The sequence below is a fragment of the Cnephaeus nilssonii genome (assembly GCF_951640355.1).
Source record: "Cnephaeus nilssonii genome assembly, chromosome: 11".
Taxonomy (NCBI): Eukaryota; Metazoa; Chordata; class Mammalia; order Chiroptera; family Vespertilionidae; genus Cnephaeus; species Cnephaeus nilssonii.
The window spans coordinates 1899395-1923141 of record NC_137082.1 but is presented as its reverse complement, the minus strand read 5'-3'; the positions used below and the strand labels follow the sequence as shown (position 1 = coordinate 1923141).

Sequence of the window (23747 nt, the reverse complement as noted above, 5' to 3'; positions counted from 1 at the left end):
GCCATCCCAGTCTGGTCTAGTGACAAGTGAGTGCAGCCGCGGGTCAGGGCCCAGCTGGCCCTGGGGAAGTCCTGAGGACGGGATGGGGGCCCAGCTGTGGCTGAACCAGTGTCGGGGGTGGGGTGGCTGGCGGAGGGACAGCTGACCTCTCGCTCAGGAAGCTCCTGTGGGACCTGCAGATGCGCCCACAGTGGGTGGGGTGAGCGGCTGAGGGGGCAGTGCCCAGGGGTGTCTGGATTGGGCGCAGTCCCCGCTGTGGCTGGAGAAGCTCTGGCTTTGCTATCAGGAGGGGACAGATGGACAGAAGGCTGAGCGGCCTCTCCTTCCCCAGGCTGAGCACCATGGGTGCCCAGGTGCACCCCCACCTAGGGGTCTGCCTCTGGCTGTGGCTGGGTGTCACCCTGGGACTTGGCCCAGAACAAGGTAAGGACAAGGGGTGGGGTCTTTCTGGGGACTGAGCCCCCGCCTGCCCTGGGCCCCCAGGGGTGGCAGTCCCCGGTGGAATTTGTGCTCGATGAGTAGACGGGACAAGACAGCCCAAGGGGGCATCTGTGCTCCTCTGCCAAGTCTAGGCTCCAGCTGGCTGCTTGACCTTTGGCCTTGTGACCTTTCACCTTGCCTTGGGGAGGCTTCTGTTTTCTGGTTCATTTTTAAAAACCAGGTATTAATACTCTGCAGTTAATTCTCTCATATTAATGTTCTGTTATTAATGATTCCATGAACACTTGTTTTCCAACAGTACAACCCTGCAGTAAAGGTGACCCCACAGCACGGGGTGTTGCTTCTAGTGCCTCCCTGCTTGTTTAGGCACACGGGGAGTTACAGTCACAGCAGCCTCTCCCTCAGCCCTTCACGTGGCCTGGGCTCTGTGTCGCGCCTTCAATCTGACCACATCTTATAAGACATTTATTCCATTTCCCTTTGGGGGTAAACATCCATTGCAGGGTTGTTTGTGACACCCCAAAAGGGTCACATCTTGACTGAGTTGGTCCCAGGAAAGCTGGGTTAGTGGGCGCTGGGATGGCCTCTGCATCCGGGGACTGGGGCTCTGGTCTGACAGGAGCCGGCTTGGCCAGCGTGCAGTCCCTGGGGAGTGAGGGCCAAGCTCACCCGTGGATCACGGCGAGGGCTAATGCTGTCTGTTAGGGCTGCTCTGCTCGGTGCGGCACAGCCAGGCCAGCGGGGAGCCGGCCTGCTTTCTTGTTCTTGTGGCAGGACTCCTGTTGGGTTTTGGGCCAGGTTGGTGACTGCCGCCTGGGTGGGTCCCTCAGTCCAGGTGGCTTCTTCGACAGGACCAGGCCAAGGTGGCCCCGTGACAACTGAGTTCAGGACTCCTGTGCTGGGCAGCCCCTCACCAGGTCCCTGCAGGATTCTGGCAGACGCTGGGGTGCGCAGCCCTTCCCTGAGGATGGCCCTGTGGAGGGGGGCGCTGTCTGCACAGCATCCTGCGTAGACCCCCTACATCGGGACCCAAGAGGCAGCGTGGGGTGCCTCCCCTAGCATGTCAGAGGCACAGGGACACACAGAGGCTCTTCATGAGCCAGAGCTGGGCCCCTGCTCACAAGTGGCTTTTCAAAGCCCCAGACATTCCTGTCTTTCAGCCTGGAGTTGCAGGGAGCAGCGCCCCCCCACCGGAAGCAGGCTCAGCTGCTCCTGCTCTGAAGCTTCATTGTGTCTGCGCGGGTGCCCCCAGCCCCTGCCCTCCCCCCGCGCACCAGCTCTCAGGGCCAGAAGAAGCCCATCTCTGTCTGCATTTTCCAAAAATAGCTGCTCCCACCGTGGGGCTTCCGGAAGCTTGCCTGGGAGGTCAGGGTATGCCTGGGCTCAGGCCACCACTGCTCCCCGTCCTCCAAGATGCACCCTCACGGCACCCTCACATTTCAGGGCGCCCCACCCCATGGGCTGTGAACCTAGCTGTAACCTCAGCAGCTGGGGGTCTGCAGTAGCCACACAGCTGCCTCTCCCACTGCCCACTCCCACCCAGACGTGGCGGGGAAATCCAGGGAGGCGTAGCTGCCTAGTTGGCTCAGTGCCTGCTGTTGCCCGCGGGGCAGTATGGCATCTCTAGGACGCTAGCCCGGCCTCACTCAGCCCGGGCAGGGGGACACCCCTCAGAGACAGTGGCTTCATTTTCTCAAGATCCCTGCAGTGGGGCCAAGGCCTCCTCACACCATCCAGACAGGTCCCTGGCTCCCCACAGTTGTTGGGGTGGCTCCTGGGGGTCAGTCCTGACCACCCTGTCCTGTCTCCCCAGCAAACGGCCACCTGCAGCTAGCTGTGCTGCCCGAGGACCAGCTGCAGATAAAGTGGACGGAGTCGCAGGGGCGTGGCCTTGGCTACCTGGTGCAGGTGAAGCCCGTGGCAGGTATGGCCCTGCACCTCCCCGCCCGCGGTGAGGATAGACGGCGGCTGTGCGCGGCTCTGCGTCTCAGTATCCGCGCGGCTGTGTGACTCTGCCCTCCTTGCTGGGGCAGGGCGTGTAGTGGGAGAATCTTACGTTTCCCACGTGACCCCATGCCTGGCACACGCAGAAGGCGCCCAGCCATTGGCTTTTGAAGAAACAGTGGGTCCCTGCTCAGCTAGAGCCCCTCAGGATTCTGCATGTCAGTGGCTGCGAGGGCCTCCAGGGGCAGGAAGGAGGCCGAGGGGTCCTGGAAGGCGGCACAGGCCGGCCACAGAGCTCCGCAGACATGGCTGAAGGAATGCCCACGGACAAGGGTGTCATCACAGGGACGGGCAGGAAGTGATGCGGGCCTGAGCTCGCCCCTGGGGGAAGGGGCCGCCCTGGCCCTGCAGTCCCACCCGGTCCCACCTGCCCTCTGATCCCAAGAATAACCCCTTGACTTGGGTGTAGTTTTCTAATATTTTCATGAAGTCAATTCATCTCCCTCATTTTTCAAATCTTTTATACCTTTCCCAGTTTTAGTGAGAAGTAATGGACATACATGAGCATAGCAGTGCGGCCTACATGGTGTTTGGTTTACATGTGCTGTGCCAGGACACAATAGCTGCCTCTCACAGTGATCCTCTCTCCAAGATACAGCAAAGTGATCAGCCTTTTTCCTTGTGATGAAAACTGAGGATTTACTCTCTGAACATCTTCCCTGTGTATCCTAGACCAGCATCAGCCATAGTCAGTTTGGTACATTACATCCCTCTACTGACTTATGCCTGGGAGTCTGTACCTTTGACCTTCCTCCAGTCCCCTCCTGAGCCCTCCACCTCTGGCAACCACAGTCCCATCTCCTTCTCTATGAGTTTCTAGATTCCGCATATAAGTGAGATTGTACAATATTTGTCTTAGACCTATTTTTCTTAGCATAATGCTTCCACGGTCCATCCATGTTCGTAAGATGGTAAGAGTTCCTCATTTCTGTGTAATATCCTGAGTAATACCCCACTGTGGTCTATCACACTCCCATAGCCATTCGCCCGTGGTTGTGAACAGTGTGAAGAAGTCAGCTGTGTGAGCAGCGCTCACGGATCACGGTGCTGTACCCGCCCGAAACAGTGATTTAGTTTTCTTCGCATGAATACTCAGAAGTGGGATTGATGGGCTTAAAGGCAGTTCCATTTTATTTTATAAATCAGCTTGTCCTGTAGATTCTGTTTATTTTTATTTTTGCTAATCCCCACCTGAGGATATTTTCCCATTGATTTTTAGAGAGAGTAAGGGAGGGGGAGAGACAGAGGAGAGAGAGAAACATCAATGTGAGAGAGATACATTGATTGGTTGCCTCCTGCACGCACCCTGACCAGGCTTGGGGATCAAGCTTGCAACCGAGGTACATGCCCTTGACCGGAATCAAATCCATGGGCTGACACTGTATCCACTGAACCAAACCAGTTCCATTTTAAGTGTTTGTTTTTAAATATGTTTTTAGAGAGAGAGGAAGGGAGAGGGAAAGAGAGATGGAAACATTGATGAGAAACATCATCCATGGCCCCCTCATGCCCCTACTGGGGATCGAGTCTGCAACCCGGGCGTGTGCCCTGACCAGGAATCAAACTGTGACCTCCTGGTTCATAGGTCGACGCTCACCCGTGGAGCCATACCGGCTGGGCCATCTTTAATTTTTTTATGAACTTCCATACTGTTTTCCACTGTCTGCATTCCCACCAGCAGTGAACAAGGGTTCCGTTTGCTCCACATCCTCGCCAGCACTGGTTGGTTGTTGATTTGTTGATGGTAGCCATCCTGACAGGTGATACCTCATTGTGGTTTTAATTTGCATCTCTGTTGATCAGTGACGTTGGGCATCTTTTCATGTACCTGTATGTACTCTTTGGAAAAACGCTCATTCAGGTTTTTGTCCATTTTTAAATTGGATGACTTGGGTTTTTTGCTATTGATTTGTATGAGTTCTTTATATATTTTGGACACTAGCCCCTTATCAGATATATGATTTGCAAATATTTTTCCTATTCAGCAGGTTGTTTTTACATCTGTTGATGATTTCTTTTATATCTTTACTGATTTTTAGTCCGCTCATCCATAAACCCCCGCTGTGGTTGTAGATGCGTCTCTCTGCTTGCCTCACAACCGTTGCTTTGTATGTTGAGGCTGTTATTAGGGGGCACCATTTAAATCATGTCTTCCTGGCAGACTGCCCTTCACTGCGGAGGCTCCTCGTGCTCTCTGGTGGTGTTCTCACTGAGGTGCTACCTTTCGTGCCGCGTGTTGGTCCAGGGAGATCTCTTATTTTAGGTGCATCTTCCAAGGAGCGTAGAGCTGGTGTTGCTTTCGTACAGTGAGACAAACTTGGCTTTTCAGTTGAAACGTTTTTCCCATTTCCATTACATTGAATGACCTCAGATTTGGGTTTAAATCTTCATCTTCCTACTTTTTTTGTTACACTTGTTCCACCTTTTTCCTGTCCTTTCTTCCCACTCTTCACAGCCCTGTCCAGTTTCGTAGCTCAGCAGGAGGGGCGCCTGCTGAGCTGAGGCCTGGCGCTGCCTGGCGCGCAGCCCGAGCTGGTGTGGAGCCGCGGGCAAAGGCAGTGCTTGCTGAGCTGATGTGTGAATGCTGCTCGCGTGGGATCTGTGTCATGCTCTCCCTGGGAAAGGTGCTCAGCTTCTGAAAGAGTGTGCGGGGCACATGGGAGTGGACTTTGTTCTCAGGCCCAAGGCTCAGTGAAGTCTGCGTCTAGCACATAGCAGGTGGGGTGCAGCTGGGGGACGGGTCGGGTTGGAAGAAAGAATGACAGGCCTCCAGGACAGGGTGAGTGTGAGAACAGCTGATACTAACACACCAGGAGCCCAGAGCCCCCAAGGCCGGGTGTGGTGTGGGCGCCCGAGCAGGGCAGTGTGTGTGTGGAATGAGGAGGAGCCTGGAAACACACATATACACACATGGGATACCCGTGTGGGCACACACATATACATGCACTTTGCTGGCCTCAACAGCTCTTCCCAACCCCATCCCAGGGGACGTGGAGCAGGAGGTGATGCTGACCACCAAGACCCCCAAGGCCACAGTGGGGGGCCTGAGCCCCTCCAAGGGGTACACCTTGCAGATCTTTGAGCTCACCGACTCAGGGAACGTCCTGCTGGCTCAGAGGGAGTTTGTGAGTAAGTCCACTGGCCCCCCATGCGGGTTCCCGTCTCTGGGGGTGAGTGTGTGGCAAGGAGGCTGCAGCCGAGCCCTGGCAATGCTTCTGGGCTGGCAGCCTAGGCCTGTGTTTGAGCTCCGCTCCCCATGAGGCCACCCAGGAGCCTCAATTATAACACCTAACCCCCCGCCTGTCTCCCATGGGGCTGGGGTCCCATGGAGCCTGGGATATGCCCTTGAGGGTTGTGTGGGCAGACCCACAGCCCCCCAGGCCTCTGCTCCTTGGTAGGGTCCTGACAGCCCCTTGCGTCTCTGCAGTCGAGGATTTGAGGAGTCACTCTGTGAGCAGGAGCAGCTGGAGGCCCCTGGGGGCAGCTCTGGAGCCCACACCTTCCCACATGGGGAGCCCAGACCCTGATCCCCCAGTCATCTTGGCCCCAAGCCAAGACCCGCCCACTCTGGGTGGGTCCAGGTGGGGTGAGGGTAAGTTGCTGGGGGGAGGGGAATCCAGCGTCTCATGTTTTCCCTGCACGTGGCCAGAACTTTCTTCCTGATATTTGACCTCACGCTCTCTAGCCACTCTCTGGGGCTCACTCAAACCCACAGGGCAGGTCATTCGCTGGGGTGTCCTCAGGGCCGCAGTGCCTGGTCCCATCCTCCCGACCCCCCAGGTATCCCCCAGCCTGAGTGTGGCAGGTGAGAAGTGACAGCTGTGACCTTCCCCAGGATTTCCTGGCAAGGATCAACGCTCCCCCAGAGGCCCCGGGGGAACGGCCCCTGCTCAGCTCAGCCCAGAAAGGCCCAGCCGCCCCAGGATGTCCGCGAGAAACAGAGAGAAGCCAGGTAAAGCAGCCAGGGCACCGCTTCCGTGGTTCGCAGGGGCAGGTGTGCCGTTTTCTGCACAAGGTCTTGCACACAGGGCTGTGCCTCCCTCTTCAGATGGTCTCACCGCACCTGCCTTCTCAGGAGCCTCCACATGGCGTCTGGCCCTGACTCTGGGCTCAGCCTGGAGGTGCTGTCTCTCTGCAAAACAGGGAGCCCCAGACCCCAGACAGGGGTCACAAGGCTTTGTCTCCAGAGCTCCTGGGTCCTCAGGACAAGCCCTCAGGCCAGAAGTGAGGCCTCAGCCCAGCGCAGGCTAACGGAGCTGTCCGTGGTACTGAGCACACCCACTCCAGTCAGTCCACCTTGGAAGCCTCTGCCCACTGGGCCTGGGTGTCAGCCTGTGTGTGTGTGTGTGTGTGTGTGCGCGCGCGCGCGCGCGCGCGCGCGCGCGCGCGCGGCGGAGGGCTGATCTCGAATAGTAGCCCTCGCATAGACAAGCACACAGTGGCCAGCCCTGCCGAGGCTTCTGGCGGGCAGAGGTGCAGAGCTCCTGGGGCTTCATTAGCCTTCTCTGACGGGCTTGGAGGAGCTGACCCCATGGCCCACATCCACACACGGTATCCCGAGTCTGGTGAGATCCAAACACCTCTGGAGTCCCTGTCCCCCAAGACTCACCAAGACTCAGCCAGAGGCCGAAACCCTGTGGCCCCAGCCCCTCCACTAACCCCAGAGAAGGAGATCCTGAGTGGCTGGAGCCCAGCTCAGAGCAGCTTGGTGTCCTGCAGTGGCGGTGGGCTTTGCCTACACCTCTCCTTCCTTGCCCACCCAGCTGGCCTCCCGTTCCATTGCATGCCCCCCACACCCGCCGACATGATCTTCCTAGTGGACGGTTCTTGGAGTATTGGCCACAGTCACTTCCAGCAGGTCAAAGACTTCCTGGCCAGCATCATCGAGCCCTTTGAAATTGGGCCGGATAAAGTCCAAGTAGGTGAGTTCTGGCCCCATGCCCTGAGGCCCCACCTTGGTGGTCCTCAGTCTCTCCCTAGATCCCAGGGCAGGTGCGAAGTGAGCCAGGAGCTGGCGGAGAGCCTTTTGCTGACTGGTGTGGCCTGCAGCACCAGGCCGGTGGGGTCCCCAGCTGGACTGATGGGACAGCTGGCTCCTAGGGGACATTCTGGCAAATCCTGTGTGGAAAGCAAGGGCTTTGCAAGCATGTGCCCTCCCTAGTGACCCCGAGCAGCCAGGCTGTGTGCGTCCTGCCTCCGCCCAGCACTCCAGCAGCCACGCCTGGCACCTGTCTTTTCAGGCCTGACTCAGTACAGTGGAGACCCCAAGACCGAGTGGGACCTGAACACCTTCAGCACCAAGGAGGAGGTGCTGGCAGCCGTGCACAGCCTCCATTACAGAGGGGGAAACACGTTCACAGGTCTGCCCCCTGCAGCCCCTCCCCGCATGCTGCCCTGCGCACCAGCCTCCCTTTACACCCCTCCCAGACTTGCAGATTTGTGCATAAAACAAGCCCAGTGCTGGGTGGAGCTGACCCCCACTCTCACCTTTGTAAATGGCAAATTACCCTCCTTTATTTTTTAAAGTTTTTTTTTTTTAACTTCAGAGAGAGGAAGGGAGAGGGAGATAGAAACATCTATGATGAGAGGAAATCATCAATGGGCTGTCTTCTGCATGCCCCCCACTGGGGATGGAGCCTGAAAGCCAGGCATGTGCTCTGACCGGGAATTGAACCATGACCTCCTTGTTCATAGGTTGATGCTCAACCACTGAGCCACACAGGCCATGCTCAACCTCATTTCTTTCTGGCCAGAATGTGGTTTCTGGTGGTGGTCTTGCTGAAAGTGAGTGGCTCCTCTGGTAGACAGAAGCTTCTGGAAGGGGCTGCCAGTGGGTGTGGGCATGGCCTTGCCGGAAGCAACTCCGTGGGGATGTCTCCACAGCACAGTCTCCTCCCTGTTCCCCACACTGAAGGCCTCCCTGCCTTTGAGGGTAGGGGAGGAGGTGTCCCTGCCCTGCAGATGCCCCAGCCTGGAGGGTCCAGGACTGACATGGTGGGCAGAGCATGGGGGCCAATGGCTGGAGGAGCTGTTTGGGTGAGGAGGGTGAGAAGGGTGGTGGAGGCCCCTGCACTTTCTCCCATTGCTCCCAAGGCCTGGCCCTGACCCACGTGTTAGAGCAGAACCTGAAGCCTGCAGCAGGTCCCCGTCCAGAGGCAGCCAAGGTGGTGATTCTAGTGACGGATGGCAAGTCCCAGGACGATGCCCGTGCTGCTGGCCGCATCCTCAAGAGCCTGGATGTCGACATCTTTGCTGTGGGTGAGCAGCTGGATCTCGGCAGAGTTCTCACAGCCGTGCAGATGGGAGCTTGCACACCTGCTCCACCCGCTCTGGGGCTGGAGTCCCTGGCCTCTCTGAGCCTTAGCCCTGAGTCTGCAAAATGGGAGGACCCAGCCCTGCTCTGGGGGCTGTGATGGTGCCCACGCCAGGCTCTGAGCACCGCGGGCACCTGCAGGGAGGCTGCAGTCACAGCAGTGGGGCACGAGCCAGTTTGCATGTCTGTAGACATATCCCCGCCCAGCCTCACCTCTGCACCAGCCCCAGCTGCCATCTCTCCTGGGGCCCTGTTAGGTGACCCAGTCCTGGGGCCTGTGGAGTCTTGGGTACCAGGACGGCCTCCCAGCCCCCTGGGTGACTGGTGGTAAGCCGTGACAGTGGCTCCACGGGGGCCCCTTCCCATCCTCTGGGCCCGTGGGCAGGTGTGAAGAATGCTGATGAGGCTGAGCTGAGGCTCCTGGCGTCCCCGCCGCTGGACATCACCGTCCACAGCGTGCAGGACTTCCCCCAGCTCAGCACACTGGCCGGCCTGCTCAGCCGCCTCGTTTGCCAGCATGTCCAGGGCAGGAGCCCACGTCCGGGCCCAGGTGAGCTGTCAGGTGGGGACTCCAGGGCAGATCACCTATGCTTGCAGCCTGGCCAGGCCCTGCCCTTCCCTGTAAGGACTCCCCCAAACTCTCCTACCCCTTCGCCCTGGCCCTGTGTGGGTCTGTAGCTCCCACCAGGGGAACACCTGTTTTTCCTGGAAGCGGCCACCGGGGGGGAGCAGAAAGAGCCTCTAATGCCAGCTGCCGCTGGGGTGCTGACCATCTGTCCTGCCTCCCTCAGTTCAACCGGCAGCAGCCACTCCAGCCCTGGACCCCCTCTCCGCTCCCACCAGCCTCGTCCTGACCCAGGTGACCTCCTCCAGCGTCCACCTGTCCTGGACTCCAGCCCTGCAGCCGCCGCTCAAGTACCTGGTGGTGTGGCGGCCTTCTAGGGGTGGGGCCCCGCGGGAGGTGAGAGTGCCTTCCTCCTGTCCGTGCAAAGTCGGGCCTGGAATGCAGACCCGGGGAGGATGGAATCGATGTGGGGCAGGGGCAGAGTGCAGGCGGCCCTGCCAAAGCCGAGTCCTCAGGGCACTCAGGTGGCCAGTGAGCAGCTGTGGCAGGTGTGGCTGCTCCCGCCTCCCGTGCCTGCTTGGTGCCAGGAGCTGCTCTGCTCCAGGAGCCCGGGACGGAGCTGGCAGGAAGCCAGGACTGACCCCACCCTGCCCGTGCCCACTCGGCCGGCTCCAGCCAGGCTCCTCCTGTTGCAGGTGGAGGTGGACGGGCCCAGCACGTCCATGGAGCTGCATGGCCTGACCTCCGGCACAGAGTACCTGCTGTCTGTGTTCCCCATGTACGAGGCGGGGGTGGGTGAGGGCCTGCGGGGCCTGGTGACCACAGGTGGGTGGGGCAGCTGGCTGTTATGGGTCTTAGTCTGAATCCAGGGTGGGGGCACCACTCCCAACTTGCCGTGTGACAGAGGCAGAGTCACTGGGCCTCCCTGACCCTCAGTGTCCTCTTCTGAGTACCAGCGATGTCATTTGTGCCCCACCACAGCCAGAACAGTACTGTTACTGCTCACATGTTTCTGGAGCCCCCGGCCCCTGCGGGGCCGCAGCGGGGGGCCTGCCCTGAGCCCTCACCACGCGGTGAGGCGGTGTGCGCAGTGGTTTTCTGTGCCCACAGAGTCATGCCCTGACCCCACTGTCAACTCTAAAGCAGAAACCCCGCCCCCTTCGCTCCATCCTTGCCATGTCAGGGTACGCAACATGTGGCCAGTTGCCTCTGGCTTCCTCATGGGCTGTTTACCCCTTGGGGACCATGGCTCTCCCACCCCAAACAGCAACCCTCAGGCGGCTTTCCCCAGAGCTGTGAGCTGGAAACTTGGCCCAGGGTGAAGTTTGGGGACAGAGACTAGAATTGTCTGTGTGTGCCCGCAGTGTCCTCCAGCCTGTGTCCCCGATCTGTGGTATGATTTCTCCTGTGGTGCCCCCTCTTCCAGTACCTCTGCCTCCGCCCCAGGCACTCGCCCTGGCCACAGTGACTCCCAGGACCATCCGCCTCACCTGGCAACCCTCAGCAGGGGCCACCCAGTACCTGGTGCGGTACTCGCTGGCCTCCCCCAAGGGCAAGGAGGAGGGCAGAGAGGTGCGTGGCAGAGGGTGGAGAAGGCAGCTGGGGCCGATGGGGTGGGGAGCGAGGTGGACAGGGGCCAATGGAGTGTTCCCCCAGGTGCGGGTTGGGCAGCCAGAGGTGCTGCTGGGTAGCCTGGAGCCGGGCAGGGACTACCACATCTGGGTGCAGAGCCTGCAAGGTGCACAGGCCAGTGAGGCTCGGGGCATCCACGCCAGGACCCGTGAGTGCCCACCTCCCCAGTCTGCCACCCACCAGTGGGCAGAGGCCTTCCACGGGGTGGGGTCCCTGTCTGGTGGCCCCACTGGCCTGGCCATCGCCCATGCTTCCCCCATTCACTCGGGGGAGCTGGGGGGGGGGGGGCGCGAGGGATGCGGCTGGTCCCTGAAGCCTGGCTGTGTCCACAGCTCCCCTGGCTCCCCCCAGACCCCTGATCTTCTCAGACGTGAGCCATGACTCGGCCCGTGTGTCCTGGAAGGGCACCCTGAGGCCGGTGCAGCTGTTCAGGGTCAGCTACTTGTCCAGCAAGGGCAGCCACTCGGGGCAGGTGAGAGCAGGCTGATGTCCTGTGGGGTCACTGGGGGACCCGGTGTCCAGGGTGCTGAAGCGTCGTCCACAGGGCCCAGCACTCCAGCTGCCCCCCTGTATTCACAGAGCACTGACACGGTCCCCGCCCTTGGGAGCCCCAACCTGGCAGGGGTTGGGGGGACATGTGTGAAGCAAAGAATGACCGTGAATGACAGCCCTGATGAGGCTTGGGGCATGGGGTGCTGTAAGGGGTGAAAATTCAGCTGTTGTGCTGTTTGGGGGGTGGGGAAGCCACAGGAGGCCCTGCCATCGTGTGGGAGAACTGCACGCCCCTTCCCCACTCTGGGCAGAGGCCTGGGCCTGGGTCTCCATCTAGGCAGGGGCTGCTGCTCCCAGCTTGAAGGGTCAGCTCCAGGCCCTGCCCTATGGCCCCCCACCTCGCAGGTGGAGGCTCCTGGCAATGCCACCTCAGTCACTCTGGGCCCTCTCTCCTCCTCCACCACCTACACCGTCCGTGTCACCCGCCTCTACCCTGGGGGCGGCTCCTCCACCACGACCGGCCGCCTGACCACACGTGAGTCCTCCGGAGCCGCCGGTGCGCCGTCAGGGCCCAGTCCGAGGAGGACGAGAATGTGGGCACAGCCCCCACATGGAGAATGGGGGTCTCCTCGGCCCCCAAGTGTGACTCATGCCAGCAAAACCTCCGTAACAGGCAATGAGGGCCCTTCTGATGAGTCGCCCAGGGGAGTGCAGGCCCTGCCATCCAGCCTGTCTCCCTGCCCTCTTCCAGGGAAAGTCCCCAGCCCGAGCCAGCTGTCCGTGACACAGCTCCCTGGGGGTGAGGTCCAACTGGCGTGGGCGGCTGCAGCGGCGTCCGGTGTGCTGGTCTACCAGATCAAGTGGACGCCTCTGGGGGATGGGAAGGCCCATGAGGTATGTGGGAGAAAAGACCCCTGCCCACCCCCAGCTCCTGGGCTCCCACCCAGTGTGGCATCTCGGGACCTGCCTGCCCAGCCCAGCCAGGCCCGTGGGAGGCCCCCACTCGCAGGCGGACCCCTGCCCTCCTCTCCACAGGTCTCCGTCCCAGGGAGCCTGCGCACGGCCGTCCTGCCCGGCCTGGGGGCGCACTTGGAGCACGAGATCACCATCCTGGCCTACTTCAGGGACGGGGCCCACAGCGACCCCGTGTCCTTCCACTACAGCCCCCGTAGGTGACCCCTCAGTACAGGGGGCGGTGCAGCCTCAGGGACCCCAGACCGCCTCAGCCCCACCATCCCAGGGCCCCACACTCCCAGCATCACCCACGCAGTCCCCCAAGGCCCCGGCCTTCCAGGCAGGTGTTCCAGGGTGGCCGAGGGTCCAAGTCACCTGGTGGGCACAATGCTCACGGTGGTCTCAGAGCTGACCTGTGGCCCTGTCTGCCCAAGGTCGCAGGGCAGCGGGGTGTGGTGCTGGTGTGGGGGGCGTGGTGGGGGCAATGGAGGCCATTGGGGGGGTGGGAGGGAGGGTCGTGTGGTGTTGGGGAGGTGAGGGTGGTGGGGCTATGGGGTAGTAGGGAGGCATGGGTGGGGGTGTGGCAGGGTGTGCCACAGAGCGTGCTGGAGCATGTCGCTGCCTTTTGGCCCAGCCCTTGCTGACCCCCCACTGCCCTTCAGTCAGCCGGAGCCCACCCTCCAACCTGACCCTGACTTCTGAGTCACCAAACAGCCTACTGGTCAGCTGGACGCCCCCCACTGGCCACGTCCTCCACTACCGGCTCACGTACACGCTGGCCTCGGGCTCTGGACCAGAGAAATCAGTGAGTCTTGGTGGGGCCGGGAGCCATTGCCCCTCGTGGACCTGGGCCTGGTGGCAGGGGGAGGCGTGGCCACCTGCCTGCCGCGTGCTTCCGTGGCGAGACACAGACAAAGGAGCTGAGGTGCCTAAGTGAGCAGAGGCGCTGGGTGGTGGGTGGCTCAGGGGCTGTGCCCCCCAGGTCTCTGTTCCAGGACCCAGGAGCCATGTGATGCTCCCTGACCTGCTGGCAGCCACCAAGTACAGAGTCCTGGTCTCAGCAGTGTATGGAGCAGGGGAGAGTATGGCAGTGACTGCTACAGGCCGAACGGGTGAGTGGGCATGCAACCCCGGACCCCAGGCAGCCCCCAACATCCAGAACTGTGGGGCCACTCCACGGGGGCCCTCCCGCAGGCGGTGGGCTCTGTCGCTGCCTGCAGTCGGCTCGCGCTACCACAGAGCAGAAGGGAATCGGGTTTTTGTGTGAAGACTTCTCCGCTGTAGAGCAAAGCTCCTGCTGGTTGGCCAGGCCCCTCATCCGCAAGGCCCAAAGCTGGGGACCGTGCCCTTGCCCTGTATCTGTCCCGAGGTCAGGGCAGCTGTCCAGCCCACAGGGCCGCTCGCAGACAGCAGGTGGGCGGGCCCACAGCCATGGCAGATGACCAGGAGAGGTGCCAGCACCTGGACGCGATGCCAGTGTTCCCGGGCCCCCCCCCTGCAGGCCAGGCCCACGCGAGGGACCGCCGTGTTCTCTGTGCTGGTGCTGTGGACAGGCCCAGACGCGGGGAGCCAAAGGCCCTCAGGCGCCAGCCAGCCTGGTCACCTCAGCTTCCCTCTGTGTCCTCCATGGCTCCTCTAGTTTTGGCTTGAATGCCTCTAGGGTCGGGGGCCTCACTGCTCAGTGGACAGTTGCTGCACTCAGCGCCCTTCACGCCCCAGAATGCTCCGAGCGCCTGGCGGTGGACCACACCTGCGCCGGCCTGGACGGCGTGCGCCCCAGTGGGCGTGTCCACACACCCAGGCATCTCCCTGGCCCTGTCGATGCCCTGTCGGTGGGAGCACCATGGGGAGTGGTGCCTTCCAGGGGTGGAAGTCCCCCTGTCCCTCCCCTCCCCGAGGCGGGACAACAGGCCCACGGGCCTGCGAGAGGGGAGGCAGCGGTTGGACTCCAGGCCGCAAGGCAGGCCCACTGCCTGGGGCCCCTCGCCGCTGACCCTGACTCCCTGTCGCCTCTCAGCAGCCTGCCCAGCCCTCCACCCAGATGGCTCCCTTTCAGGTGGGTCCTGTCCTGAGACAGGCGCTCTCGCTCCCCCCCCTACCTGTCGCCCCCCCCCTCGGGTCCCCTAGGAAGGGCCTGGGGACAGTGGAGGGCATCAGGCAGGCAGGCCCACACTTTTACAGAGGGTACCTCAAGGTTCACAGTCGAGGTTACTGAGGCTTGTGCAAGGTCACTGTCCAAGGTCATAGCTAGGACTCGGTGGGCAGAGGCCAAGCGGGAGCCCTGGGCCCTGTGCAGCCCTCTGAGCCGCTGCTGACCCAGCTCTGGGCGGGAGAGGAGCTGCCCAGTCACCCGGCGAGTGGGAGACCCTCCCACAGCTGACACGTGGCTGTCAGCAGGGGACAGGGAGGGGAGCCCAGCCTGTCCTGATGGCCGAGTCTCTCTGGGGTCTCCCGAGAGTGAGCAATGAGGCTGCGCCGCTCAGACCCCGAAGCAGGGCAGGCCCACCTGTGGCCGGAAGTGGGGCCAGGTGGGCTGGTCACTCCTGTTCGCTCCCGCCCGGGCTCTGAGCACCCAGTGGGGTGAGCGTCACCCTCACTTGGTGCGCTCAGCACTGGAGGAGTGGCAGGTGTTCCGCGTGGCTAAGTCCGGTGGGTGGAGAGACCCTGCTGGGCACCCCTACTGCGGGCCGGGTCAGACAGCGCCCCGGGGAGGCCGAGACGGCAGCAGGAGGAAGGTGGGCGCACCCATCTCGGCGCTGGGCTCTTGGCCTTGGGTGTCCTCTCTGGCTCCCCTGCCCGCACCTGACACCTGCTTTTCTTTCTCTTCGCCTCCCGCCTGCCTGTCCCTGGGTCTCCCCACCGTGGCCCCCAGGCTTTGACCTCATGGCGGCCTTCGGGCTTGTGGAGAGGGAGTACGCCTCCATCCGCGGTGTGGCCATGGAGCCCTCTGCGTTTGGCTCGACCAGGACCTTCACACTCTTCAGGGATGCTCAGCTGACACGCCGAGCCAGGTGGGCGAGCAGGCGGTGGGTGTGGCCTGGTGTGGGGCACAGCACCGTGACACTGGCTGGGAGAAGCGGCCTTCGGTCCTGGGCAGGGCAGAGGGCTGTGCCTCGCCCTCGGAGCACCTCTGGTTGAATCTCCCAACAGCCCCGGGAGGGAGCTCTATCCCTTACACCCTGTTACGCATGGGGAAACTGAGTCAGAAGAGATCTTGGTCCCATGGGTCTGGGCCCTGGGGAATAGCTGTGGTCCCTCCAGACCCCAACCCTCTCAGGCCTGTGGTGCCCCCAACCTGTGCCCCCACAGCGACATCCACCTGGCCGCCCTCCCGCCTGAGCACACAGTCGTCTTCCTCCTGCGCCTCCTCCCCGACACGCCCCGCGAGGCCTTTGCGCTGTGGCAGATGACGACTGAGGACTTCCAACCTGCCCTCGGGGTCCTGCTGGACGGTCAGTCGAGAGGGCGGGCGGGGGGCCCAGGCTGTCTCTAGAAGCCTCACCGGCTGATGACCCTGAGCAAGGTCCTCCAGACCAGCAGGAGGCGGGGCTGCTTTCCACACTGGCCATGGGGCCCGCCATCCCCCCTGCGTGGGTGGGTGGGGGTCTCACGCACTCCTTCCCTGACCCGTAGCAGGCAGAAAGTCCCTGACCTACTTCAGCCACGACCCCAGGGCGGCCTTGCAGGAGGTGACCTTTGACCTGCCCGAAGTGAGGAGGATATTCTTCGGGAGCTTCCACAAGGTCCTGGAAGGTTCCAGATAGACCAAAGCCTGTGCCTCTCCCGCCTAAGAACCTCCAATGCCCCCCAAGTTCTGGAGCAGACTCCCCTGGGCTCTCAGGATGTGCCCCCACCCCAACAGCAGCGTCCGTGGCCACGCTGGAGCTCTCCTTGCTGGGGAGCCACCTCGGCCCGTCCGCCCCCAACATGCTGTGGGCCCTTAATTTGGGTTGAAGAGCACCCCAGCCCTTTTCTCTGCTCCTGCAAGTCCCAGAAGGGCCCGAGTGGGTGCATTTTATCCATTCCACAGAGGGGAAACTGAGGCCCAGCAATGGGGTGGGGTCCCAGAGACTAGGGGGAGGTGGGGCCCCCAGTGATGGGCACTTATCCTCCCACCTGGCCAGGGCTGTGGGGAACCTCTGTGGTGTCTCGCAGGTGCACGTGGCCGTGGGACACTCCAAGGTCCGGCTCTACGTGGACTGTAGGAAGGTGGCCGAGAGGCCCATCGGGGAGGCGGGCAGCCCTCCTGCCACCGGCTTCATCACGCTGGGGAGGCTGGCCCAGGCCCGGGGCCCCCGGAGCAGCTCGGCTGCGGTGAGCCTTGGCTTCGTCCTGCCTGGCCGCTCAGGGGCCAGCAGATCCCCAGCCCCTCCTGCCCTGAGCCACATCTGGCCAACCGAGCTCCGCCCTGATTTGTAGCTCCAGCTGCAGATGCTGCAGATCGTGTGCAGTGACACCTGGGCAGAGGAGGACAGGTGCTGCGAGCTCCCTGCGTTGGTAGGTGGGCAAGTGCCACAGAGTCTGGGGTAGGCTGGCTGTTCAGGTCATCAAGGTGCTGGGAGAGATCTGGGCAGGCTTCCTGAAGGAGGTGGCTTCTGGGGAGCATCCTGGAGGCCCTGGGGACAAAGCAGGCTGGAGCTGGCCAGGAAGGTCCCAGCTGCAGGGTGGTCGAAACCCAGCCCTCAGGACCACTCCCCTTTTCTGTGACTCCCCTGTGCACCCTGCCGGCTTGACCATGCTAGGGCCTGCGTGGCAGTGAGGCGTGTGCTGGGCAGCCTGGGGTCAGCCCCCAGGATCAGGTCCCCACCCCTCACCCCCAGCCTCCCAGGTGTCAGACAAGAACTGGGAGAGGGTCCATTTAACAATGGGTCTCCTTTCTTCCAGAAGGATGGAGAGACCTGCCCTGCCTTCCCTCCCGCCTGCACCTGCTCCTCGCAGACACCTGGGCCCCCAGGACCCCAAGGGCCTCCAGTGAGTCCAGCAGCCCCTCCCTGGCAACCTCTGCTGCCACTGGCAGATGGGTGGCTCCTCCCATGCCCCTCAGCTGGGAGCTGGACCGAGCAGCCTTCCCCAGGCCTGCCGCACCCTGGGGTGCACTGTACACGGCTCCCTGCTGCCTGTCACCCCCAACCCATGGGACCCCTCCTGGCAAGCCCCTTCCTTCCCCTGGCCCATCTTCCCAGCCAACCTCCCCTCCTCTGGTGTGGGACCCAGCATGTCCCATCTTCCCTGATTGGGGTGGAGTCCCAGGACCATCCGGCCTGCAGCAGGGTGGTGACCCCCACCTGGGGCAGGTCCAGCCCCTCTGGCCCCTGAGGGAGGCTCCAGGGCCGGCCGCAGTGGGAAGGCAGGTCTGTGCGCACTGGCTCTGTGCTCTTGGTGCAGCCCTCCCCAGAGAGGCCGCCTGCCCCGAGGCTGCACAGTGGCCAGCGGAATGGAGGCCCCCTTCCCTTTACCCGAGGGTGGGACTGGAACCCAGGGCCATGCTGGGCTCAGCCCTGCCTATGCCCCCGCAGGGCCTCCCTGGCAGGAATGGAGCCTCAGGACAGCAGGGCTTCCCAGGGCCCAGGGTAAGTCGCAGGGAGTCCTGGGGGAGGACCCCCAACACATTCACAAGAGCCCACGAGGGAGCCCACGTGGTCCGACACCAGCCAGAGGGGCTCCACCAGAGCGGGTGCCTCCCCAGGAGGGCTACCTCCCTACCGGGCCACACGCCGTGGGTCTGTGGTCCAGGGTCTTGGTGGTCAGTGTGACGGGGAAGGTGGTCCACACTGCATGCGGCTTGGGAGTGAGTTTATGGAAATGGCGTGTCCCCGGGGTCGCTGATTTTCACACTCACAGAAAATAGGTTTTTTTCTTTATGGAGTTTGGTGCATTGATATGCTTAATTCACAAAAAATGATTTAAAAGCATTTTCCCATGCAGTCTCAGTTTAAATAGTGTTGGTGTCGTCTGCCCCTTAGAGGTTTGGGTTTACGTTGTAGTGAGGTGACCTGGTGTTTGGGGTTTCTTTGCTCCCCATCTCTGGGACCTGGAGAAGTGGACCAGGCCCCGTTCCTGGCTGTGGAGTGGGGTTGCAGCAGGAACCCCTCAGGGGTGGCCCTGGGTTGAAGACCTCGGTGAACCTGGTCTGGATACCACAGGCCGTCTAGAGGCAGGGGTGCCGCACACACAGGACCGGGGGAGGGGCTGCAGGAGCAGCCCGGTGCCTTCTCAGCGCCCGCCCCCTCCCAACCTGTGTCTCCAGGGAGAGCCCGGGCCACCTGGACAGACCGGACCCAAAGGTCCTGGGGGTCAGCAGGGGTCACCAGGGACCCAGGGCCGAACTGTCCAGGGACCTGTGGTAGGTGTTGCCTCCCTACCCTCCTCCACTGCCCCACCCCCACTGCCCTCAGGCCCCTCAGCCTTTGCCCTGGGGCTCAGTCTATATTTCCCCTCCAGGGTCCACCAGGGGTCAAAGGAGAGAAGGGGGACCGTGGACTCCCGGGTCTGCAGGTAGTGGGTGGGAGGGTCTTGGGGACAGGGCCTGCTCTGGGTCAGACTTGGCCCCAGCCTTGCCAGCACCTTTGCTCTCTTCCAGGGTTACCCCGGCCACCAGGGCGACCCCGGGGAGGCTGGCCTCCAGGGTCCAAAGGTGGGAGAGAAGCCCGCTGGGGAGGGTCTTGAGATGGAGGCTGTGGGGTGGGGTTTCCCCTCTCTCTCACCCACTCCCATCCATCCTGCCCCCACCCATGGCCTGGCCAGGGGGAGGGGAACGTCAGCCCATGCAGGGTGGGCTCAGGCCCTGAACTTGGCCAGCTCACTACTCTCAAAGCGAGGCACAAGCATGCACCCCTTCTCAGGTGTGGGCTGCCGTGGGAGGGATGTGTGGGGTCCGAGCCCCCCTCCAACCCGCCCTTCCTTTGCCATCAGGGCATGAGAGGCCTGGAGGGCACCGCTGGCCTGCCCGGACCCCCTGGACCTAGGGTAGGCACCACCTCTCCTGTGAGCCCAACACTGCCCATCCCTACCCACACCCCTGGTTCCTTGGGGCTGAACTGAGCGTGGTCACCCCCACGAGGTGACCTGAGAGTCCTCACTCTGCTGGGCCAGCCCTTCCTGGGCCCTGCCGGGCACGCAGTGTCCTGTGCCCTGGGGGGCTGCTGGAGAGGGGCTTTCTCACCCCACTGGGCAGCCCCAGTCACGCCTGTACCCCAATTCCACATCGCAGGGAGATGCCAGGGCTCCCGGTGGGCCTGGCTGGGGATGCGGCCCCAGCCCCTCCTCCCTGCCTACTGGAGGGTTGGGGACCCTCCTCACTCAGAAGCACCTTCCCTCCCGAGCTGGCCATTCATGGGGTCCATGCTGAGCTCAGTGCCTGGGAGCTGCTCTGAGCAGGGGTCCTGGGCTGCGTGCCCAAGCTGTCCATCTGAGGTGGATGTGAGGCACAGCCGGCAGGAACAACAGGCCTGTGGAGCTGGGGACAAACCACGGGATCTGGTCTGGGTCCAGGACTGGGGGACCCAAATGACCAGGCCAGGGCTAGAGGGAGGAGGGGCCAGACTCGCTGGGGGCTGCAGTCTGGACCTCTGCATCTCGGCAGGGCTACCCAGGCATGGTGGGAGCCAGGGGGACCAGTGGGGAGCAAGGACCCCCAGGGACTGTGGGGCCCACGGTAAGTCCTCTCCACACCTGGACAGCTCAACAGACAGTGTGTGTGTGTGTGCGTGTGCGTGTGCGTGTGCGTGTGTGTGTGTGTGTGTGTGTGTGTGTGTGTGTGGCCGGGCGGGGGGGGGGCGGGGCAAATGTGTGCAAACTCAGTGTCGCTGATGCTCAGGGGCGTCCTGCACCCACACCTGTGTGAAGTGAGGCCTGTGCAGGCAGGGATGCTGGGGCTGGTCTGCAGCAAGGAAAGTGGGATAGCCCTGCCAGGCCCAAGACAGGCAGGTGGGAGCAGGTGCTGGGCCTGTGGGCTCCAGGGGGCGGGGAGGGATGGGGTTCCAGCAGTTTCCTGGGAGCCAGGAAGATGGAGGCAGGGGAGGCAGGTGGGCCGGGGACGGATGTGCTGTGTGCAGGCCTGGCTGGCTCAGGCCAGGAGGGCTGTTCTCCTTGGGGTGGGGTCCCAGCTGTGGGCCGAACCCATCTGAGAAGCAGGTCTTTTGCCCACTGGGATTTATGCCTCTGATCCTCCAAGGAGCAGAAATTGTGCCCACCCTGTGGGGGCTTGAGCCTGGTCTCCCTCCCCACGGACCGAGCCCCAGGCTGCAAGGGGTCAGGGCTGCCGGGGTCAGGAGGGTGAGGGAGAGGCCAGTCCGGGCTCCTCCCTGCTTACTTCTCTCTCCTTTTCCTCTGACTCAGGGTCTGCCTGGGCCCAAGGGGGAGCGAGGAGAGAAGGTAAGTGGCCAGTGTTGGGGGCCCAGGCACTTCCTGTGCACGGGGACAACAGCGCCGCCCTGCCCCGGCCGGCAGCCTGGTCACTGCTGTGGCCCGTCTTCCTCACAGGGCGAGCCACCGTCCTTGGCCGCCATCTACCAGCTGGTGAGCCAGGCCTGCGAGTCCACCATCCAGAGTGAGGACCCCGAGCCTTCAGTGCCCCCACGCCGTCCCTGCCCCCACGCCGGGCAGAGTCCCGCACCCAGTCTCAGCAGCCAGCCTTGCTTGGCCACTCTTCTGGACAGGCACCAGGGAGCCCTGGGGAGGCAGGGGGGTCTTCCCCACCTCCACAGCCCCCTGCTCATCCCCCCGCCCCCCGCAGCGCATGTGCTGAAGTTTGACTCCTTCCACAAGACTACCAGGCCCCCCATGCCCATCTTGGAGGCCCCTGGGCCCCTGGTCACACCCAGGGAGGCCCGGCTCCCTGGAGAAGGGGGAAATGGTGGCTTCCACCCTGAAGACAGAGGTACTGGCTCCCCCTCCCCCCAGTGTCCTGGGGCTGGCTGGGTGGGGACACAGGACCTGCCTGGCTTCCTGGAGTCCTCAAAGTGGCCCCGCCCCCACTCTCCCAGGAAGTCCGAGCTCAGGCCACCGCTGCCCCTCCATCCCCTCTCCTCCTCCCCTGTACCTCCCACCTCCTCCAGTGCGGCTGGGGCTGCGGAGCCTGATGGCTCCCGCACTGAGGTGGATGGAGAGGCTGATTGAGCGACTGAGGGGACGGAGGAGCTCAGGGCCTCCAAGGGGAGAATGGGGAGGGTTGGGGGGAGGGGGGAGACAGCACTGCACTGTGGGGGCAGGAGAGGAGGGGGTTCTGCCCACAGGGCCCAGACCAGGCTGGCAGGCGCTCTCATGAAGACCCCACCCCACGCCTCCCCCACCGGCCCCCCCTCACCCTAAACCTCAGCCACTGAGCCCACAATCGGGGCCCGTTGGGACTCAGGGACCCCCGCCCGAAGCTTTCATCCGTGCCAGGCACTCATCTTCCTCTGGGTCAGAATAGGGTCCAGAGAACGGCAGTGTTGCCAACTGCTGCCCTCAGTCTCTGCCGCCCCTCCTTCTCAGGTGCGCCCGCAGCCCTGGCTCAGGTGGGCAGCCCTCAGCCACACGGGAGCAAGATTCCAGGATCCTTGGGAGGAGCAGGGGAGTCCGGCCCGGGGAGAGGAGGTACCGGAGGTGTGCGGGGGCCGTGGGGGAGGCCGCCTCAGGGAGGGGCCGGTGTGCACCAGGGAGGACACCTGGGCCAGGCAGGCACAGCGGGCCCGGGGAGCACTGGCCGAGGGGCAGGGTCCTGCAGAGGGCTCCCCTTGTTTCTGCCCTGCTCACGGCCCAGATGGGCTCACCGGACAGTGGGGCTGGTCGGGCTGACGGGGGTCAGCTGTCCCTTGCGCCCCCAGACCTGCAGGTCTCCTCTCCCCTCGTGCCAGGCCCTTCTCCCTGCCGCCTGGAGTGACCTGCACCTCTTCCCTGGAGTCTCAGAGGAGCCGGCGTGTGCGAGGAGCTGGAGGCGGCGCATGGCGGCGAGGTGGCCCCTCTCCTCTGTACCGTTCCCTCCGCCACATAAACCTCATTCTGGAGAGGCGTGTGCGTCCGTCAATGGAGTCAGACTCCCTTCAACCCCACGGTCTCCCTGTTGCCTTGGGGCTCCCCCTCCTTCCCTCGAGGCAGGCAGCCCCCCCTGCGCCTCAGAGCTCAGTGCTGCCGGGCCAGGGCCCTCGGTCTAAGCCGCACGCTGGGTCACTGGGCAGGGGTGGGCTTTAAGAGCAGTGCCCAGCCCACCCTCAGAGGCCCGTGGCCACTGGCTCAGCCCGGAGTCTGCGTCCGGGGGGCCTCCCACCCACACCTGCTCACCTGGAACTCTCATCAGCTGTGCGCCCCTCTGGCCGACTCCACACCAAGTAGTTTCCTAAACACCAGGCAGAATTTGGGGTGGGGGTTCCTTCATGTACAGTGGCCAAGGGCTTCCACGGAGACAGTGGGGCAGAGGCAGGACCCCAGTGGGGCGTGAGGTGGTAGGAGGCTCCAGCAGGGGCACAGCCCCGAGAGGCCGGAGGCTGGGCCAGCCAGGCGGGACCCGGCGTGGCAGGAGGGCCGAGCCCAGGGCCAGGAGCGGGTCAGCAGGGCGCTCCTCCAGGGCTCGGGGAGTCTGGGTTCTTCCGAGGAGCTCTGGGAGCCACGGGGCTCCTGAGCGGGAACTGCTGTGACCGCCTGAGAGCCAGCTTGGGGACCTCACCTGCTGTCCACTGAGATGGAGCTGGCTGGGCTGTGGGGAGGCAGATTTGGGGCTGGCTGCTGGCTAAGCCACTGGTTGGGGGGACCCCAAAAACAGGCCCCAGGCTGAAGAGTGGTCCCGGTGCCTCCAGCAGCAGGTGGTGAAGAGGAGCAGGCGGGGGGGCTGGTGAGTCTGGTGTTCACGGGGCAGAAGCATGAACTCCACCATTTGGGAGGCGAGTGGAAGCCAGAGGGTTGGCTTCCCTGGGGGTGAAGGCGGCCTGGCTCGTCCCAGGACTGAGTCCCAGGCTCATCTCCGAGGCCGGAGGGTGTGGGTGCAGAGACCACCTGTTGGGATGCTCCAGAGAGAGCGAGGCAGAAGACCCTGGGCCAGAGGGGTGTTTGGTCAAGTAGCCAGCACCTTGATTTTTATTTAATCACCTGAGGATATTCTGTCCATTGCTTTTCAGAGAGAGAAGGGAGGGAAGGAATGTGTGTGTGTGTGTGTGTGTGTGTGTGTGTGTGTGTGTGGAGAGAGAGAGAGATCAGTTGGTTCCCTCTCTCACACCCCAGACTGGGGTTGGGGGTCGAACCTGCAACCCAGGTACATGCCCTTGACTAGGAATCTAACCCGAGACCCTTCGGTGCTAGGACTGATGATCTAACCACTGGGGCACACCGGCCAGGGCTGGGATGCCTCTTGGTCACCATGGTGACCTCAGGGCA

At 62.9% G+C, this 23747-nt stretch overlaps 1 protein-coding gene across 1 annotated transcript; it reads left to right on the top strand.

Moving 5' to 3' along the window:
- Positions 1-341: 341 nt before the first annotated feature.
- Positions 342-22342, top strand: COL20A1 (collagen type XX alpha 1 chain; the record flags this gene model as incomplete). The annotated part of the gene is made up of 35 exons (XM_079784687.1): positions 342-423; positions 2255-2365; positions 5431-5574; positions 5873-6016; positions 7209-7367; positions 7686-7805; positions 8539-8703; positions 9144-9308; positions 9562-9719; positions 10019-10148; positions 10750-10895; positions 10980-11103; positions 11288-11427; positions 11853-11982; positions 12199-12341; positions 12483-12615; positions 13064-13206; positions 13384-13513; positions 14422-14457; positions 15274-15412; positions 15711-15853; positions 16035-16144; positions 16557-16715; positions 16821-16898; positions 17286-17372; positions 17918-17971; positions 18843-18896; positions 18982-19035; positions 19314-19367; positions 19984-20055; positions 20739-20774; positions 20883-20949; positions 21136-21279; positions 21876-21977; positions 22238-22342. The coding sequence occupies 35 exons, from the start codon at positions 342-344 to the stop codon at positions 22261-22263; spliced, it is 3882 nt and encodes a 1293-aa protein (XP_079640813.1). The 3' UTR covers positions 22264-22342.
- Between the last annotated feature and the right edge of the window lie 1405 nt (positions 22343-23747).